General features: G+C 43.5%; 1 protein-coding gene across 1 annotated transcript in view; it reads right to left on the bottom strand.

Moving 5' to 3' along the window:
* scg3 (secretogranin III) overlaps positions 1-21,483 on the bottom strand; it is a 39,985-nt gene that overhangs the window by 15,550 nt on the left and 2,952 nt on the right. The window contains exons 4-8 of the mRNA XM_038813370.1: positions 21,016-21,234; positions 19,597-19,739; positions 17,240-17,401; positions 11,646-11,829; positions 9,473-9,589 (exon numbers count right to left, since the gene is read on the bottom strand). Of these exons, the coding sequence (XP_038669298.1) occupies positions 9,473-9,589; positions 11,646-11,829; positions 17,240-17,401; positions 19,597-19,739; positions 21,016-21,234 (825 nt within the window). The remainder of the gene's footprint in view (positions 1-9,472; positions 9,590-11,645; positions 11,830-17,239; positions 17,402-19,596; positions 19,740-21,015; positions 21,235-21,483) is intronic.

Here is a 21,483-nt window from a genome sequence, read left to right as displayed (position 1 = left end):
TTCAGTGGTGACGATGGCACTTTATAATTTATGTAGGAGTCTCTTTGAAACTTTAAAAAAAAATCTGCAGATCCTTTTGGAAGATTTATCATATTGTGTATAAGGTTGCTGTTTAAAATATAATTTAAATAATCAGCCTATCGGACATATTAGGACATTATTAAGGTTCATGATACTTAGCAAAAATACTAGGTGGACTTCTCCCAAAGGGAGTCTAAGTGCCGACACCAGAATAAAAACCGGGGATCCCAGACCCCTAGTCTCCCCCCTCCGTGGGGCTAGGAGGGGCTTTGCGCAGTTTATGGGGGAGGTGCCTCGGCGTGATGTCAGAGACCCGGCACCAACAAGCGCATGCGCGGCTATCTCGCGGAACGCTCCGGCCACTCACCAACATGGCGCCGGGGTTCTGGGTCCGGCCGCGGAAGGAAGTAGGCCTGGGGGGGGGGGGGGGGGGGGTGGAGAGGCCGGCTCGCCGATCGGTGAGGCCTGTTCGCGGGCCAGACCCCATTGGAGGCCCCCCGCGGGAACGGAGCCCCCCTTCCACACCCCCCCCCCCCCCCCCCCCCCCACAGGCCGACCCCCAAGCCTTCGCGACGAGTACCAGGTGTGGATGGCGCTGGCGGGACTCGGCTGTTTACGCTCGGCCACTTGACCCATTCAGGCCGGAGAATCGCCGCCCGCCATTTGCGACGATTCTCCGAGCGGCCCGGCGCGATTCGTGTGGTGCTGGTTTCGGGGGGGGGGGGGGAGAATCGCGTGCAGGTGTCGGGGCGTGATTCGCGCGGCGCCCCGGCGATTCTCCCACCCGGCGGCGGGGGGGGGGATACCACCCACGAGAATGTTCTTTTATTCTTCCACGGGTTGTAAGCATCCCTGGCAAGGCCAGCATTTGTTGCCCATCCCTAATTGTCCTGACCTGAGTGATTTTAAAAGGGCACTTTAGCACGGTCAAGCCACCTACTCTCAATATCTTTTGGTTGTGGGGTGAGACCCACGCAGACACCGGGAGAATGTGCAAACTTCACATGGACGGTGACCTGGGGTCCGGATTGAACCTGGGTCTTCGGCACTGTGAGGCAGCAGTGCTAACCACTGCACCACCATGCTGTCCCAACAGTTAAGAGTCAACCACATTTGAAATGAAATGAAAATGAAATGAAAATCGCTTATTGTCACAAGTAGGCTTCAAATGAAGTTACTGTGAAAAGCGCCTACTCGCCACATTCTGGCGCCTGTTCAGGGAGGCTGGTACGGGAATTGAACTGTGCTGCTGGCCTGCTTTGGTCTGCTTTAAAAGCCAGCTCTTCAGCCCTGTGCTAAATCAGCCCCATTTTGATGTGGGTCTTGAGTAACAGTTAAGTTAAGGATGGCAAATGTCCTTCCTAAAAGGGCACTCGTGAATCAGATGGGTTTTACAACAAATTGATAACGGTTTCATGGTCATCTTCAGACTTTTAATTCCAGATTTTTATTGAAATTCAAATTTCACCATCTGCCGCCTCTGGATTTCTAGTTCAGTGTCAATACCACGACACCACTGCCTCCCAAATCAGAACATAAAATTGTAATAATTATGTGTCTTGCAACAAACAACTTCAATTTTTTTTCCCAATACAGTGGCTTGCTGCATCATCTTATAGGAGTTTATTGAATACAAATGGAGATACATAAAGAAAAGAGAGGTGAGAAAGACCCTTTCACCTCTGGTATTTGTCTTCAAATTCATCTCAGACTCATGGGTTCAAACTCTCATCTCTTCGAACTGTGAGTGGTTTGGAAATGTATCGCTGTTCCTTCACTGTCGCTGAATCAAATTCCTGAAATTCCCTCCCTGACAGCACCGTGGGTGTACTTACACTACAGCGATTCAAGAAGGCAGCTCACCACCAGCTTCTCCAGGGCAATTCGAGATGGACAATAAATGATGGGCTAGCCAGCAAAACCCACATCCCTTGAATGAATATTTAAAAAGGGGCCCAGGGAACATTATTTCGCTGACAGTGCTGCTGACAGTGCCACATGTTTGGAATAATTGATAAAGCAAAAGGTAAGGTTATTTAAAACAGTGAAAGTCCACGCTGAGGAAGTTAATGTACAAGGTTGAGAGCTTTCGATGGGCCAAATGGCCTCATCCTTGGAACAGCCTCACCCCTGATTTCTTGTATTCTTCATATGAAGTAAGTTTTAGCCAATTTAATCGTTTCTGAATGGGTATGGGGCCATGATACAAAACTACCACAAGTATGTACTAAGTGGCATTAAATTGGCACTCAGAAGGGCAAAAGATTGGTTAGCATGGTGAATAAAAAAATGCTGTGCTGGGTATCTGGGGTAAGGCCAGAGGCACCTTGTTGCAGACATGCCAGTTGAGTTTATTTATTTATTCAGGGCATCGCTGGTAGGGTCAGCATTTATTGCCCATGCCCGTCCCTTATTGTCCTTGAACTGAGTGGTTTGCTGGGCCATTTCAGAGGGCATTTGAGAGTCAACCACATTGCTGTGAGTCTAGAGTCATAGGTAGGCCAGATCCGGCTTGGGTCACTGTCTGTGCGGAGTCTGCACGTCCTCCCCGTGTGTTCGTGGGTTTCCTCCGGGTGCTCCGGTTTCCTCCCACAGTCTAAAGATGTGGGAGGAAACCGGCCCTTCGAATCTGCACCGGCCCTTGGAAAGAGCACCCTATACCTGTAACCAAGTAACCCCACTTAATCTTTTTTTTGGACACTAAGGGCAATTTATCATGGCCAATCCACCTAACCTGCACATCTTTGGACTGTGTGAAGAAACCGGAGCACCCGGAGGAAACCCACGCAGACGCGGGGAGAACGTGCAGACTCCACACAGATAGTGACCCAAGCCGGGAATCGAACCTGGGACCCTGGAGCTGTGAAGCAACTGGCTAACCACTGTGCTACCGTGCTGCCCTTAATGATTTATGATTTATTGTATTAATCAGAATTGTCTCAAAACATTTCACCTATACAGAATTAAATAGAGGTTATGGTGCAGAAACATCCCCTTTGCCCAAACAGCCTGCATTGGTGTTTATCCTGAACATGAGTATGTGTCTGCTCTATTCCAAGATCACCTTTTCCTCATATATCCCAACAATGTTAAACCAGTGTTTGGTTCAATCATTAACACCAGTCATGCATTCTACATCCTGACAACCCTCTGAGAGAGGAGGGATGAGGTGGGGTTCCTCCTGCTCCCTGAATTTTTCACATTTAATTTTATATCTAATGATATCCCATTCTAGATCTCTTAATGAAAATCGCTTATTGTCACGAGTAGGCTTCAATGAAGTTACTGTGAAAAGCCCCTAGTCGCCACATTCCGGCGCCTGTCCGGGGAGGCTGGTACGGGAATCGAACCGTGCTGCTGGCCTGCTTGGTCTGCTTTAAAAGCCAGCGATTAGCCTTGTGAGCTAAACCAGCCCCTGGCAACAGACTGCTTCCATCTACTCGCAGTCTCAGTAATAATAAGGAGTTGGCCATTCAAGACTGAGATGTGGAGAAAGTTCTTTACTTGAAGGAAACGGACGCAGTTTGCAGCAGAGAACTTAGTGGGATATCGTTATCTATTTCCAATCACGATGAGAAACTGCCCTTAACTCCCAACCTTGATTCCTGTTTTCTAAATGGTTTTTAATTCAACTTGTTACCTTTTCTATTATTATTCCTTCACCTTCTCTATTAGCTTCCCAGTTTGACATCTTGTTAATGGCATCCTGAAAACCCATGTACACCACATCCATTGCTTTTTTCCCCCATCCACCTCTTTAAAGGATCAACCAGCAACATTGAAGGCCAGTGATGGTGTGATGCAAACGCGCACTAAAGACCCGACAGACATTAGCAAGATGAAGAAAATGACAATCTGTTTGGTAGCATTGGTTGAGAAAGGAACTTTTTCTTTCTTTTTTTCAAATAGAAATTTTTGAGTATCTAATTTTTTCCCCCCAATTAAGGGACAATTTAGCATGGCCAATCCACCTACCCTGCACATCTTTATGTTGTGGGGGTGAGACCCAATTAGAAAGGGGAGAATGTGCAAACTCCACACAGACCGTCAAGGCCAGAATTTAACCCAGCCGTGCAAACTCCGCATAATAATAATAATCTTTATTGTCACAAGTAGGCTTACATTAACGCTGCAATGAAGTTACAGTGAAAAGCCCCTCGTCGCCAAATTCCGGCACCTGTTCGGGTACACAGAGGGAGAATTCAGAATGTCCAAATTTCCTAACAATACATCTTTCGGGACTTTTGGGAGGAAACCGGAGCACCCGGAGGAAACCTACACAGACACAGGGAGCATTTGCATTCTCCGCACAGACAGTGACCCAAGCTGGGAATTGAACCTGGGACACTGGAGCTGTGAAGCAACAGTGCTAACCACCGTGCTACCGTTCCGCCCATGTGGACAGTGACGCAAGCTGGGGATCGAACCTGGGTCCTCGGCGGCATGAAGCACCAATGCTAACCATTGCGCCACTGTGCCGCCCTGAAAAAGGAACATTATCCTTGAGCAACATCATGGGATGTTTAATGTCCAATAGAAGAGACACAAAGGACTCCTTATCCTTCAAAGCTTTATCTGAAAACCTGCCTCAGTGCTTCACCGGTGTGTCAACTTTGATTATGAACCTGAAATCCTCGGTCCTCCAGCTCAGCAATAACACTGCTATCATCTGAGCTAAACCTACACTTGGGAAGCTCAGGGTGTAAGTATGGCAATGACTATTTTCATTAAAATCACCTTCGCTGAATATTGACTAAAATAACAAATATGAAAATTTAAACAACTAATATTCAAGAATTTTATAATGTTTGTGTTTCTGCTTTCATTGTCTTTCAATAAATCAGTCCAGAAATAATGCACAGCGCTGTAAATGAAAATATGGTATAGTGTAGATGAAAACACTGCCTATTGTAATGTCTGAGAAAGGCAGCCGTGTTAAAGTGCTTCAGTTTAAAGGTTCAGCCGCAAAGCTTCTCCATCAATAAAATAAATATTTAATGTGAACTTGATACATTTTCCAGTAAAATGTGCATGCTCTATATTTATCAATGGCATCCACAATGCTGCAGTGAATTTCAAAGTGAAACGTTGGTAGCTTATTGAACTTATTGGTAAAGAAATTGCAGTTTCTACATGTATCTCCTTGCCTGCCATAGTGCTCCCATTTGTGGGATTCAACACGCTATGTTCCTGACTTTCCCTGAAAGCTTACAGAAAAAAAATAAGATTGGAGCTGTGTAAGATGTGTGAATTGCACCACAGGATGATTCCTGGCTCTCCCCACCAGCTGCAAGTGCCAGACACTTTAATATTGCAGTTGATTTCTAGCTGTGGAGTGTCTTATTACTGTCATCACACTTACCAGGGCTGTGCAATGATACTTTCCAATGACTGGATTGTATTGAAAAAACATTTGAAGGATTGATTTCTTATCCTAGACCTGCAATTTCGAGATGGTGACTGAAAGAAGATGAAACTGTACATAACCTAAATGGTAGTTGAGGGACTTAATCTGCCAATCTTTCCATGTCTGACGTGATTTTTTTCAAACATTATTTTTCATCTCTGCTAAATAGTGTGATTATAAAATATGGTAATAGAAAAGTTAGAAAGTAGTTAAAAATAAAGGCGCCTAGATAGAGCTGAGTCAAGATGAAGTAATCAATAGCTTTTGTTGTCAGATATTCACAAAGTGACTTTGTTCATATTATGCGCAAGATCCTAACCGGAGCTTTGTCGTGATGGGGCATGTACCTAATATGATACACAATATAAATTGATTTCTTAAGGGGTCAAATAATCATCATCGTAATATTGGCTGTCACCTGACAAACAAGCAGGAGAAAGTCAAGAACAAGAAACAATCATTTGACCTTCAAACGTGTCCCATGCAGACTCCCGCACAAAATTGCCCTCTTGTGAATTGCCTCCAAACTCCACCGCCTATTTATTTCCTATTTCAGAAGGTCTAAGTTTGTTCCCCTACATCTCCATGAGAAATAACAATCATCTCGGATGTATGTCTCCAGCCATCAATTTCTATTCTCAACATATGTAGATTGGAATTTGCTTTTTAAAGGTTAAAATTGATTGCAAATGAACATTCTTCTCTGAAATAAAGGCAAAAATACTCTGGCTGCTGCAAGTCTAAGAGAAAAACTGGAATTATCCATTTGCACAGTTAGCCAGCTACAGCTGAGAGTGAAGCATCTATCATGTACATTTAGCACCTCACATCACATACTATTAAACCAGAACTATGTTCGTTTATATCTAATTTCATCTCAAATTGCTGAATCTGTGCTGTATTTGATGGCTCATTCTCTGACCTTTTTGTCCATTCCCTGGGCTCTGTCCTCACTCACATTTTGTTCCTTTTTCATGTCAATGACCTTGGCAGCTAATAATCCAATTCTATCCTCTTAACAAATCATTTCAGTCGACGTTCATCACAACCCTTCAGAAACACGCTTCCAGTCTGGACACCCTCCAGTCCTCAATCACTGTAATTTGATCTTTTCTTTGAGAAGGTGGAAAGACAAATTATATTTCTTCCAAATTTTCAGACATGCTTCATCCGTGTCTTTTTCAAATCTACCCAGCAGCTGGTGACATTCACCTCTGATGTCTTGGCGTGTAGAATTTTTCTATCAAGCATTCATAGCTTTATTATCTTGTCTGACTTGACCTCTCGGTTCCCTTCCATTTCCAAGATGCTTTTATGCAAACTATTTCTTATACTCTCAATCACTTTTAATTCTATCTTAAACCCAAGTCTGCTCAAGGCTTGAAAACTGATTTTGTACCTGAGAACACACTTCTGACGTACTCACGACCAATAGATGGACAATCCCTGTCTCACCTTTTGCCCCCAATCTATTTCTCTTGATTGCAACACTTTTATTTCTCTGTCTTTTTTATTAGTTTTGCTATGATTCAGTGTCCCTGAGAGCTTGCCCTTCATTGCAACTTCTAAAGTTGCATGATACAGACTCAAGCCCACTTGCTCCCCATGGCATCAAAATGAAACCTTTGTTTCATTGTTTTTACCTCCTGGACTCCAAAATTGTCATCCGAACGTTTGTACGAAGAAGCGAATTAGAAGCGGGAATAGGCCATTCGGTCCCTCACACCTGCTCTGATTGTGGCCTCAACTCCACGGTCTGCCTACCCCCGATAACCTTTGACTCCCTTGCTAGTTAAGAATGTATATTAAAAATATTCTCTGCCCTAAAAATATTCAATGGCTCTGCCGTCACCATTTTCCAGGGAAGAGAGTTCCAAAGACTCACCGCAATCTGGGAGAAAATAAATTCTTCTTTGTCAGTCGCCTTACCTCCCTTAAAATTTCCCTTTTGAATCCCTTGGGCTGTTAAAACCTAAATTTGGTCATCTGTACCCTTCTTGCTGATTTGCCTTGTCTTCTGTTTTGCAATTCAATTTGAGGGCCCCTTGGTACAGTTTGCCATATGAAAGTAAAAGTACCATGAAAAACGTTACAATTCTGATTATTGCTTTTATTGACAAGATTTTAGGATGAATTAATTGAAGAACAAATAAGGGATGCCATTTATCTTAACCTGTTTATCCATAAAAGAAATCTTAGAATTAGATGGCATTTCAAGGGGATATCTAAGGAAGGATGTGCTGGCCTTGGAAAGGGTCCAGAGGAGGTTCACAAGACTGATCGCTGGAATGAAGAGCTTGTCGTATGAGGAACAGTTGAGGACTCTGGGTCTGTACTCGTTGGAGTTTAGAAGGATGAGGGGGGATCTTATTGAAACTTTCAGGATACTGCGAGGCCTAGATAGAGTGGAAGTGAAGAGGATGTTACCACTTGTAGGAAAATCTAGAACCAGAGGACACAATCTCAGACTAAAGGGACGATTCTTTGAAACAGATGAGGAGGAATTTCTTCAGCCAGAGGGTGGTGAATCTGTGGAACTCTTTGCCGCAGAAGGCTGTGGAGGCCAAATCACTGAGTGTCTTTTGGACAGAGATGGATAGGTTGGTTAATAAGGGGATCAGGGGTTATGGGGAGAAGGCAGGAGAATGGAAATGTCAGCCATGATTGAATGGCGGAGCAGACTCGATGGGCCGAGTGGCCGAATTCTGCTTCTATGCCTTATGGTCTCATAGTCTTATGGGGTATGTACCTTGAGTGAATCTGATGTTTTCTCTCTGCTATCGTACCCTTGTTAACCATTACAAGTGTTGACCATTCTTCTTCTGCAGATGTTATTCTTAACCTCTCCTCTGAATTGTCCTTTTGGTGTATATAATTTAATTTAGAAATAATTTAACCTTCTGCTTGCAATATTTTAAGATCTACGTCTAGAATTCTGATGTAAGAACATCTATGCATGATTGAGGTTATTTTGAGAAACAGTATGCAGTTTCCTAAATTTGGGACTTTAACAACAACTCCACTGCAATGGAGTTGGAGCAGCGCTTATCAAAACACTAGCTAGATGTAAACCTCACAGTTTAAGTTCAGGAACATACATTATGAAATGAGAAAAGATTGAGACCACACCTTTGATCAGGCTGCACACCATTAACACTGCCATGAACTTTTACAAGTCTGTTTAATCTCCAGAGAGCAGTACAAAATCTTAAAGCAGAAACTTATTGGAAATTCTACCTGACCTTCAAAAACAAATGAACAGATGACCAGATGAATATGACCTCTGCAGACTCTATAACCAGCCAGAGATAACAATATGTGTAAATGCAACATTGTATCTGTCGCATTAAATGGGTAATATTACATAATTGATCAATAGACCCACGTAAATGATTTTTTTTTTACTTATTCGGGGGGATGAGCGAGTCACTGGCTGTGCCAGCATTTATTGCCCATTGCTAATTACCCTGGAAGAGGGCATTTAAGAGTCAACAACATTGTTGTAGGACTGAAGTCCCATGTAGGCCAGACCAGGTAGGGATGGCAGATTTCCTTCCCTAAAGGAAGGATATTAGGGAACCAGATGGGTCTTCGCAACAATCAAAATTGGCTTCATGGTCATCCTTTTAAAAAAATTTAGAGTACCCAATTTCTATTTTCCAATTAAGGGGCAATTTAGAGTGGCCAATCCACCTACCATGCGCATCTTTGGGTTGTGAGGATGTAAACATGGGGAGAATGTGCAAACTCAACACAGACGGTGACCCAGAGCCGGGATCGAACCTGGGACCTCGGTGCCGTGAGGCAGCAGTGCTAGCCACTGTGCCACCTTGCTGCCCTAGCTTCATGGTCAACCTTAGACTTTTAATTCCAGTTTTTCTTTTTATTGAATTCAAATTTCAACATCCGCCAAGGTGGGATATGAACCCAGGTCCCCAAAGGGCTATTCTGGGTCTCTGAATTATTAGTCTGGTGACAATAGCACAATGCTACCAACCCCCCCTTAATCTAGTAATGTAGTTTATGTATTAAGTTTATTCTTACCCAAGTATGAAACCCCTTCTTCGGGTGTTATTGTTCCGTATTTCACCATCATCTTCACAAAATCGATTAATGTCTTCATTATGGTTATTAATGTTTCTTTCTCCTTTGCATCTTGCTCTGTGTTAACAAGAGATTATTAGATGTGCTGTGTAATACTTTGTTTTCAGCAAATTTAGAAACATGATGTACGTTTAAAATGCACATTTTTTTTTTTTTTTTTTTAAATAAATTTAGAGTACCCAATTATTTTTTCCAATTAAGGGGCAATTTAGCATGGCCAATTCACCTAACCTGCACATCTTTGGGTTGTGGGGGCGAAACCCACGCAGACACGGGGAGAATGTGCAAACTCCACACGGACGGTGACCCAGGGCCGGGATTCGAACCCGGGTCCTCAGCGCCGTAGGCAGCAATGCTATCCACTGCGCCACCGTGCTGCCCTTAAAATGCACATTTCAATATTTTGAACCGCAAAGATACGATCTGATTGAAGTGACGTAGCTTTATTTGACATTTTTTTCTCCATATTATTTTTCAGTGATTAAAGGACATGATGTAGAATATTGGTTCATAAAACAACGTGATAATTGCAAAGTTTTGCCACTAAAAGTCATTCAGAGCGTGTAGCCAAACTGACCTCGCCATTTTCAGGCACCCATACTGATGGCTGGCAGGACCTCCTCACTGCAAAGCATGGATTCTTATATTTCTTATGCATAAATTCTGCTGTTTGCCACATCCTGCTGACTATCACCGCCACTTATGGCAACCCAGATTCAGTGAGTGGTCACATTGTAATCTGTCATTGATATCAGACAGCATTAATAATTAAAGTAACAATTTTATTTTTGAGATTATACTAATGGGCCGGATTTTGTGGTCAGCAGTGAAGCATTGGCGCCAGCCATTTTTCCCCTCTTGCACTTGCCCACAGATTTCCTATGGACTCTTGCACCGGATGTTCATGTCAGACAGTAGACAGATGTAGGGCACCTCTGGAGATGATGTGGGATCTGTATCAACAGATCAAGCAACTGTGTAGCTGCTTAACCAAATCAAGTTGAAGAATTGTTAATTAGCAGCACAGCGCCTGACTTGGGGTGTCAATTGTAATGTTTAATTCAATGTTAAGTCAGATACTGACTTAACACCCTTGCAGCTAAAGGGATCAAGGGGTATGGCGAGAAGGCGGGAGTGGGATACTGAATTTGCATGATCAGCCATGAATGGTGGTGCAGGCTCAAAGGGTCAAATGGCCTATTCCTGCACCTATTTTCTATGTTTCCATGATTCTATACAGAAAGCAAAAGAAAGGTTAGATTAAGAAAGAGAAAGAAAGAAAAAGAAGCATTTTAAAATCTCCAACAGTAATTAAAATCTGAGGGAATGAGAATCCACACTTATAAAGGTTAATTTTCAGTGGTGCGTTTCTGGCTGTATTTAAGACTTGGTATCCCATCAAAATTTGCATATGCAGAAACAATTTTCTTTAAAAGATGTCAATTGGTCATAAATGGATATTCTCTGAAATTCAGTTTCACATAACTAGTTTCAAATCAAATTATTGTAAAAATGTGCAGTTGATGTTGAAAATTAAACTTCAATCCAATGGAAAATTGGAATGCACTGGAATGAACAATCCATCACGTTTTCTGGCAATATAATTTGGATATAGAATAATATTCCCCATTCCGGTGCCTGTTCGGGTACACAGAAGGAGAATTCAGAATGTCCAAATTACCTAACAGCACGTCTTTCGGGACTTGTGGGAGGAAACCGGAGCACCCGGAGGAAACCCACGCAGACATGGGGAGGAAGTGTAGACTCTGCACAGACAGTGATCCAAGCCGGGAATCGAACTTGGGACCCTGGTGCTGTGCAGCAACAGTGCTAACCACGGTGCTACCGTGCCGCCCAACATAATATAACAGCAAAGTAAGGCAACATCGTGTCGTTCTATGTATTTCAATGGTGAGTCTCTTGGTAAGATATCTTTTCTGACTCAGCTTTTGGTGGAGTAGTAACCTGGTCAGTAAAAACTTCCTGGTTTACCCATTTAACTGTACATATGTGGTGACTGGAAGTTGCTGTCAGATTTATGCATGAACATTGGTGAGCGCTGCCAACCTCACTGTTATTTCTACCCCCAAATCTACCCGAGTATCTCAATTACCTGTGTTCAAGCTCTTCAGCAGGTTGTAGAAGTTGGGAAAATACTGAAGATCATCCAGATCATCAGCGGCAGGTGCACTGCTTCTTTGATTCATTTCATTTGTTGAGACCCAGTTGTTGGCCAGAGTGCCATCACTCTGCTCTTTCACAAGGTCATCGGTGTTCTTACTAGGCTTTTTAATTTGCTGTGAAATGCGAGAAAATAACAGGAAAAGTTATACATATTCTCATGAACATCTTCTCAATCGAGCAAGGCCGTTCAAAAGCGAAATCAGGATGTATTCTTTTCACAGAAAAGGATGGTAGAAATTCGTAACACCATCCACCCAAAGGCTGTGAATGCTGGGACAATTGGAGCAATCAAGGTTGAGTTAAGTAGATTTTCTGCAGACCTCTGGTGACCAACACGTTCTGTGTTGTGTTGGGAATTTACATTCTCTGATTTCACTTATTCTTCCCAAGTCCCTGTCTGAAGGGATAGATGTTTGAGAGGTGGAGTGCATAACACCCAAAAATATAATTTTGAGGAAATAGTTGCTTCCTTAAGTTAACATGAGAGTAGTATTAATAGGAGGTCATAGACAGATTGTAAATGGTAGTATATGGGTTTATGCCCGCATTTCCCATTTAAATGAGTTCTTGATGGTAACCCAGCTCAGTAGTCCATCAATAATGATAATTCTCTGTTTGAAAGGAATGAGGACTGAAGGGAGAAATAATGAAGAGCAACTTTTGGCTGGTAGTTTAAAAAGTGAAACTGGTAAAATCCTGCAAACAATAACCAAGCTCATTCTCTCTCCATCTTAAATTGGAGTCTGGCTTGGGAAGCATAAACGAGTGGCGTATCTCGAGAAATATATTTTCAGTTATTTTTTCTTAAGATATGATAGCGTAACTTCTGCATAATAGTCACGGCACTCCAAAGGTAATCCAGTGCCTGCAGTTCTTTGAGTGGTCTCAGCAACATGACATGGTGCATATAAATGCAGGACATAGTATAATTAATATCTTATTTTTAAAACAAGGGCATTGCATGTGCCTTTTTTTTTGTTGGATGCATTTTTGTCCTACATTGAGCACTGTTCCAATTTAGAAAGGCAACAATTTCTGACCTTTGACCTGAAGGGATGTCATGAGAATGTCATGTGCCAATATTCTCTCCATCTCTGCCTACCAGCTAGCTGCAGTCACTTAGCTGAGAGAAGGAGTTCCATTGGTGGTGATATTCTGAATCCTTGCCCATCTGCCCCGTGAAGCAATATGTTGGTGTTGCAGTATGCTTGTCTGCCACAATATAGCTTAACTGAACTTTAGAATCACTTGGTTCCTAAATACCCTTTAGGGAAGGAAATCTGCTGTCATTACCTTGTCTGGTCTACATGTGACTCCAGATTCAAAGCAATGTGGTTGACTCTTAAATTCCCTCTGAAATGTTCTAGCAACCCACTCAATGCAAGGGCAATTAGGGATGGGCAATAAATGCTGGCCCGGCCAGCAACGTCCATATCCCTCCTTGTCACCTGAGAGGGCAGCTAGGGTCTCAGGTTCATGTTTTATTTGAAAGACAGCGGGGGGGGGGGGGGGGGGGGGGGGGGGGGGGGGGGTGCGCCCGCAGGTCGGTGGGCCCCGATTGGTGGGCCCCGATTGCGGGCCAGACCACTACGGCAGCTTCCCCCCAGGGTCGGACCCCCCTCCACCCCCACAGGTCACCCCTGGACCCTTTAACGCCAAGGTTCCGCGGCTCAGAGAATGTTAGAACGGCGCCGGCGGGACTCGGATTTTTTGTGACAGCCGCTCGGCCCATCCAGGCCAGAGAGTCGGCGCATACCCTGACCGGTGCCACGCTGACCACGCTGGTACCGATGGCGCCGATTCTCCACTCTGCGGAGAATTGCGTCGGGGCGGCGTGTCGCGCCGATTCTCCAACCCGGCGGTGGATCGGAGAATTCCGCCCAGCATCTCCAACAATGCAATGCTCCTTCAGCCTGGAATGTATGCCCAAGTAACGAGAGTGGGGCTTGAATGAAACACCCTCTGACTGAAAAAAGAGATTGCTCCTCGCTGGAGCTGCGGCTGACACCTCTGGTATTTTGTGTAAAACTATTGGAGCAGGAAAAGTTCCACCTAAACAGATGGCTGCTGTTGCCCTTTCGTAATATTCAAGCACTACTTATATTCTGGAAATAACCAAGATAATTATGCAAATTGCAAGGATGATCTAATTAGCACAGTGCAGTAGCCAAGGACTCGTGAATAAGAAATTTTTTGTGCTTTGTGGTCCAACTCAAGAGGGACGATGCTGTTGCTCTTCTGGCTAACACTACAACATGTTACATTTGTAAGAACGTTTTCCCCTGGAAAATATCATTTAATAAACATTTATGCTGTTTTTTTCTTAAAAATCAAAGCAGCAACCAATTTTATTGTGATTTCACCTTATTGTTATAATTCCATAACATTGAGCATATGGTGTTCACTTCCATTGATAGTTGTGCATAAGTGTTGCCGATCAACACCAGTATTATTTTCTATCACCAACAATTAGTTTTTTTAAAATTCGTCTTATGAGGTGTGGGTTTTGCAGGTTAGGCCAGCATTTATTGCCCATTCCTATTTGCCTTTGAGAAGGTGATTGTGAGCTGCCTTATTGATCCGCTGCAGTCACTCTGCTGTTAGGGAGGGAATTCCATGATTTTGAATCAATGACAGTGAAGGAACGGTGATATATTCCCAAGTCAGGATGGTGAGTGATTTGGAGGAGATCTTCCAGGTGTTCCCAGGTATCTGCTGCCCTGTTCTTCTCGATGTTGTGGGTTTGGAAAGTGCTTCCATTTATTTACATATAATCTCTTTAGACCACTGCTACTTCTTGATAAGATTATTTTTTTGTTTTAATTTAGAGTACCCAATTATTTTTTCCAATTAAGGGGCAATTTTAGCGTGGCCAATCCACCTACCTTGCACATCTTTTTTTGAGTTGTGGGGGTGAAACCCATCCAGACACGGGGAGAACCATGAAAACTCCACACAGACAGTGACCCAAGGCCAGGATTCGAACCCTGGTCCTCAGTGCCATAGGCAGCAATGCTAACCACTGTGCCACAGTGATGCCCTCTTGATAGATTATTTTAATCTTTTTTCAGGCTGCTTTCTCCTTCTTGCCTTCTTAAAACAATGACTCTTTACTAGGGTATGTCCCTGTGGGCGCTAAGCACCTTTTTTAGTTGGTCATCAAAAGGCCATTGTTCATGTGTATGCCATGTCAATATAGGGTTGCCAACTGTGATTAAATATATTCCTATAGGCTTCATCACATGACTTGCTCCCGCATCCAGCCATTATTTGGCCACTGCACCCATCCTTATGATGTTTTGTCTTCCTACTCCAATTTGAGAGCAAACAGACTCATTACCCAGTTGGATGAGACTTGACTGTCAGTTAATCAGCATTTTTCTCCCTTTTAAAAATATTTTTCTATCAGTAAAGAGAAATGTTCAAAACAAATGACAACAATCATACACAGTGTGAATCTACCACCACACTGTGGGGTGCAATGGATAGATCACGGGAGGGACCCAAATCGTGCTTTGTGCTGGGTGCAAAAACCCGCGTGAGTCACCTGGCACGCGGCACCGTGCGCGATCTAGATCACACCTTTGCTGGGCCATTAGGCTCATATAAATATGCATGGCCACCTTGGCACCAGGAGTCATCAGCCGCACCGGCAAGGCCTCAAACTGGTGCCGTTTAGTACTGGTCTCCACGAGCGGACAATGTCACCCTGGCACCTGGACACCCTGGCAGTGCTAACCTGGCACTGTCAGGGTGTCCCAGTTGGTACTTCCAGGGCACCATGGGCACTGCTCAGATGCCAGGCTGCAGTGCCAGGGTGCCCAGGTGCCAGGTTGGCAATGCCAAGGGTTGGGGCCTGAAGGGGGCCATGTCCATGAAGGGGGATGAAAAGGGGAAATAAAGGGGCATGGGGGTGCTGAAAATGGGAGCTTACAGCGAACCCATAGCGGGATGTGCTCCACTTGCCTGCTGGGGGTGGCATTGTCCATGGGTAGGGGATGTGGAGGTTCCTTGAGCTCATTTGGCGAGTGGGTCACCCTTTCAAAATGCTGCTCTGATCGCGGAGGAGCCATGGTCGCCGGTGAGTTCAGCTCCCCATTGCTGAAAAAATTCCTAAGTGTGGGATTAGACCGGAAGAAACTCGACAAGCCTTAAAAACATGACTAAGTCTGGACTTCACCCAAAAGGCCGGTGGGAAGTACCCCGCCAAACTTGCCCAAAATGATGCTGAGAAATATTTTTTTATTGTCCCTTTGATTTTTTTCCAAACATGCACATAAGTATCTCCTGGTGATTGATTTTCAGTTCCTATTGAGTCCAGCTCAATACTGGAGGATTGGCAACCCAATGTCAATATGCCATTCAATTTGAGGAGCATTACAGCTGTCCCCAACTGAACATGCACATTTGCACATATCCATCAGGGGTCACTGTTTCACAATCAGGAGTGCAAATCCTGGGCTGTGTACTATTCCCTGATACATAGGCTCAATAAGAACATCTTTACTTTCATCCTGCTGAGATTATTTAACCCAGCACAGACTGGGGATTCAGCCTGGAATCCTCCTGATTCGTGTGACAACACGTAATGATAAAATTCATTGAAGATGCAAGTTTTGTTGTTTAGCTGGGGTTTATTTTAAGGTGGCGCAGTGGTTAGCACTGCTCCCTCATGGCACCAAGGACCTGGATTCAATCGCGGCCCCGGGTCACTGTCCCTGTGGAGTTTGCACATTCTCCCCAGGTCTGTGTGGGTCTCACTCCCACGACCCAAAAGAACGTACCCAAAAAAAAAGAATTGGGTACTCTATTTTTTTTAAAGTTTAACTGAGGTTTTATGATGATCTTGGTCATGACTGGTCAATATTCCTGCAAAAAGAGCAGCGTTTAGTCCTCTGATGAAGGGGATTATCTTATTAGGAAAGATGAAGCTTGTGGACCTATACTCATTGTAGTTGAGATGAATGAAAGGTGATCTTATTGAAACATACATGATTCTGAGGGAGGTTGACAGGGTAGGTGCTGAAAGGATGTTACACTTCATGGGGGAATCTATAACTTGATGGCGTAGGTTCAGGATAAGGGGCCACCCATTCAAAAAGGAGACTCGGAGGAATTTCTTCTCCCAGGGTCTCGTGAATTTTTGAAATTATCTGCTGTGGAATCTGGGTCACGGAATGTATTCAAAGCTGAGATTTTTGAACTACAAGGGAGTCGAGGGTTAGAGGCAACAGGCAGAAATTTGGAGTTGAAGCTAAAGTCAGATCAACTGTGATCTAACTGTATAGCAGCACAGGCTGGAGGAGCAGAGTAGGCCATACTTCCTTTGTTCACATGTTAGCCCAATCTGATCACAATGCTAGACCCTATTCAGTTCGGGTAGGTGATAAATATTGTTCTTTCGATGGGAAATACAGTCTACTCACACTAAAGCATTAAAACTTTCTGCAAAAAAAAATGATTGATATTGGAGCTATTTCCTGACAAGGGAAGTAAATTCATGATTTGCTTTCATGGACTTGCCATTTTCTCCTCTTCTCTTTCGTTCATGTCATCGTCAACCTTCAAACTTGGGTAATCAATATTTCCAACTTCCACTTCATTCTTACTAGCTTCATTGGCAATACGTTGTTGCAGAGCAGCTGCTACCTCATCCTCCAGATTGTAAGCCTGACTTTCTGTTATCTAGGAAAAGAACATATTGACGTTACAATCGGCATAAATATGTAGCAAGTGATGGACGCATTGGGGGGCATTGTTTAGCGCTGCTGCCTCAGGGCGCTGAGGACCAGCATTCGATCCCAGCCCCGGGTCACTGTCCATGTGGAGTTTGCATGCTCTCTCCGTGTCTGCGTGGGTCTCACCCCAACAACTCAAAAAGATGGCAGGGTAGGTACATTGGCCATGCTAAATTGCCCTCAATTGTTAAAAAAAAGAATTGGGTACTCTAAATTTATTTGAAGTTTAAATAAATAGATAAATACATAGCAAGTATATTAATAATGTTTCATTTTCTCTTTTTGCCTAATTGAGCCCCTTCCTCCCCCTCCCTCAAATAAACAACTGATTGCTCTTGTACTGATGCACCAGCCAATGGGCATCCTCTCTACCACAATCAAGTGGTAATCATTTGTAGGGGTCATGAGATTTGAACAGCTAGTTGACCGTGAAGGTCATATTTTTGGAGCCTGAATCTCTTCTCTTCCAACATTCACATTATCTTAGATAGTGATCACATTGATAAATTCCTGCTGCTAATTATGCAGAAAGTAGGAACGGAATGTTGGATCTTCCTAGTTGACATAATTCAGTACTACATAGGGTGGTACATTCAACTACGGTGGGGGGGGGGGGGGGGGGGGAGGAAGTGAGTTAGGAAGTTGCAGTTAAATTGAGGGATTCACATAAAGTTACATTGTGGTGGAAAACATCCCTTCAAATCTGCAATCAACAATGCCGTAATTCAATTCAAACTATTATTATACGTTGTAGATGACATAAAATCTATGTTTGTCATGTTTCTCGTACTTGATAGAACTTCTTGTAAAAATAAAGTCAAGAAAGTGGCAATTCCAACTTGTGTACAGTCTTTCAGACTGAGGCAAAGGAGCAAGTAAAGGGGACAGATCAACAGGAAGAAATGACAGCGACTGAAACCACAAAGTTCCAGTAAATATAAAGACAAGACGTTCCACTGGAGGAGGAAAGAAAGGCAATTGAACGCTCTCACCAGGAAATCCCAGCAGCAAGGTGGAAAGGCCAGAGAAAATAGACACGCAAAGGAAGAGAATTCATCTTCCTTCTCTTCCCACTGAGACTTCCATCTTCATATTGTTGTGTGTGGACACTGTTTATCTCCACACTTTCCTTTGTATACATGTTTATACAAGGGCGGCATAGTGGTTAGCACTGCTGCCTCACAGTGCCAGGGACCCAGGTTTAATTCCGGCCTTGGGTGACTGTGCAGAGTTTGCACTTTCTCCCAGTGTCTGCGGGGGTTTCCTCCGCGTGCTCCGGTTTCCTCCTACAGCCCAAAGATGTGCAGGTTAGGAGGGATTGGTCATGATCAATACCCAGGGTTGCAGGGATGGGGGAGCGTGGGGAGTAGGCCTGGATGGAGTGATCTTTCGAATTGCCAGTGCAGACTCAATGAACCGAGTGGCCTCATTCCTCATTGTAGGGATTCTATAGGCAAAGGGCCACACAAAAACATTAACCTGCACACAATAAAGAAACATTATTTTTCCAGAAATGCATATAAAGTGCAGCAGCTGTCTGAATTTTCAATCCATCTTCTTTAGGTTGACATTAATCTCCCCCCCCCCCCCCCCCCCCAACCCCCCCCCACCCCCCCCCCCCCCCAACAAAAAAACAATCTCAGCAGGCCCTACAGCATGGGTGGAGAGAGAAATTGAGTTAACCTTTCAGGTGCAAAATGATTTTTCTTTGAGAACTTTATGGTCTTTTGAAATTTCAGAGTTACAGCAGCCTCGGTATTTTGCTTTTATGATAAAAATGTAAACCATCTTCATTTTATGAATGAAGCTTTCTCAACCTGCAACCTTTCAAATTCAGCGGTTAATTAAATAACTCCTATTTTAAGGTTTTAGATGTATGGCCATGACTATTGTCTTCAAAGAACATTTCATGAATCCTCAATTTTTATATTAATTATGATTCTTTTGCAATTATGCATTCCATTTGGTGCCCCAGTGATCCGGAAGAATCATTTTGAGTCATTCATCCGCGTCAATGCAATATTTTTCTATTTTCCAGCTTGTGTTTCCTACTGCCTCTATGATGAGTATATAGTAAATGTGTTTTCTTGTTTGATCACAGAAAATATGTTTAGAATTGTTGGTATTGTTTCAGGCACCTACCAGTCCCAGGTTTATGAGCTTGGAGACTATCCTGTCAAACACCCCTCTATCGTTTTCCTCATAGATCCTGTTGGCGATCTTCTGGACAATGTCTTCAGCTGTTAAAGGTGTTCCGTCCAGTTGGTGAAGGCCATCAGGATCATCTGCAGGAATGAATGTCATTGGGTCATAATAATGTCCTAAGGGTTTGAGTTTGCTTTAACATTGTTGGCGGGCATTTTGTGATATTGGAACATGATATAAATTAGAAGTGGCCCTGTAACTACATTTGTGCTCCTATATTACTTCTGAATAGTTCTGATGAGACAAAAGGTACTCATTGGCTTAGATGCCTGTTTAGAAGAGGCAATTTGTAGAAATAGATAGTGTATACACAATGCTTGTTAATATCAGAAAGGACACAAAATGGCTGTTTACTATTTTAGCAGTACTAAAGACACAAAATGGTTGAACTAACCACTTTCCTTTAATGTTAAGTTACAAACTGTAAACTATCTCATGAGAACCTCATGAGCTGATAACAGCTTCCCAGAACAAGAAATGCTATGTATCCTTGATAAGATCAAGGACCCCAGTTGCAGAGAGGACATCATTATTTTAGTTTTGAATGACTTCTGTCTGAAGTTAGGGGCGGGTAAGACAACATCCACTTTAACCATATATGTGATAACTGTGATGCTAGGAAATTGATTGACTTCATGTAATGAAGTGTGACGTGAATATAGTTGATTGATTGTATGTAAATGAGAATGCAACTAATTTCGCCCCTTGAATCTGTATATTAACCCTTGTGAGCCTTAGCTCAAGTGAGAAAAGATGCTGTCAAAGGCTGCGGAGTCTCAGGCCTTTCCTCCCAGAATTCTGATATAATAAACGGCTTTTTTTAAACTTATGCTCAGGCCTTTGTATGAATATTTTCACCTCTAACAACATTCATGCAACAATAATGATGAATCCAAAACATGCAAACACATTGGGTGGCACGGTGACACAGTGGTTAGCACTACTGTCTCACAGAGCCAGGGACCCGGGTTCAATTCTGATTTTAGGTGACTGTGTGGAGTGTGCATGTTCTCCCTGTGTTTGTGTGGGTTTCTTCTGGGTGTTCCAGTTTCCTCCCACAGTCCAAAGATGTGCAAGCTAGGTGGATTGGTCATGTTAAATTGCCCCTTAGTGTCTATGGATGTGCAGGTTAGATTATGGGAATAGGGCGGGGCAGTGGGCCTAGGTATGGTGCATTTTCAGAGGCTCAGTGAAGACTCGATGGGCTGAATGGTCTCCTTCTGCACTGGAGGAATTTTATGGTTCTATATTTTTATGGTTCAATGCACATATAGATAGGCCAGATCTGGGTGGAAATCAAGTCAGTCCCACAAAGGATGGCAGAAGGCAAATGAAATTCAGTTAAAATGGCAAGACCTTCATCTTTGTAATCCATTGCACTTTTGGTGGAATCGCCATAGTCCTCCGCTAATCTTCTGCTTTTGGTTGAATCCATGTTGCTGGAGGGAGGTGAGGGATCACCCAGGGTGTTTCCTGTGACCTGCTCTCTCTTCTGGCTCCTTTCTTTCTCTGCCAAGGACTTGAGCAGGAGGAAGTCATCTGCAGCCGAATCGTTCTGTTGCAGGATTTTATTCTCTGGAATGTTACCAAATGGATAATGAGGGGGCAAAGGGGAAAAGTAACCAAAGAAACATTGGCGCATGCGACATGAGTAATGTAATCAACAAAGCTACAAGCATAGCATTGTTTTGAATTTACATTGTGCCTTAAATGTCCTGCTTCTTTGCACAAATCAGAATGTGGAGGGGGGTGGCGAAGCTGAACCCTGGATAGTGGGATTAGGAGGATGACTCAAAGTTTGGTTGATAGGTTTCTGAGATGGTT

Source organism: Scyliorhinus canicula, chromosome 12 (assembly GCF_902713615.1).
Source record: "Scyliorhinus canicula chromosome 12, sScyCan1.1, whole genome shotgun sequence".
NCBI lineage: Eukaryota > Metazoa > Chordata > Chondrichthyes > Carcharhiniformes > Scyliorhinidae > Scyliorhinus > Scyliorhinus canicula.
This window is presented reverse-complemented; position numbering and strand designations above follow the sequence as displayed.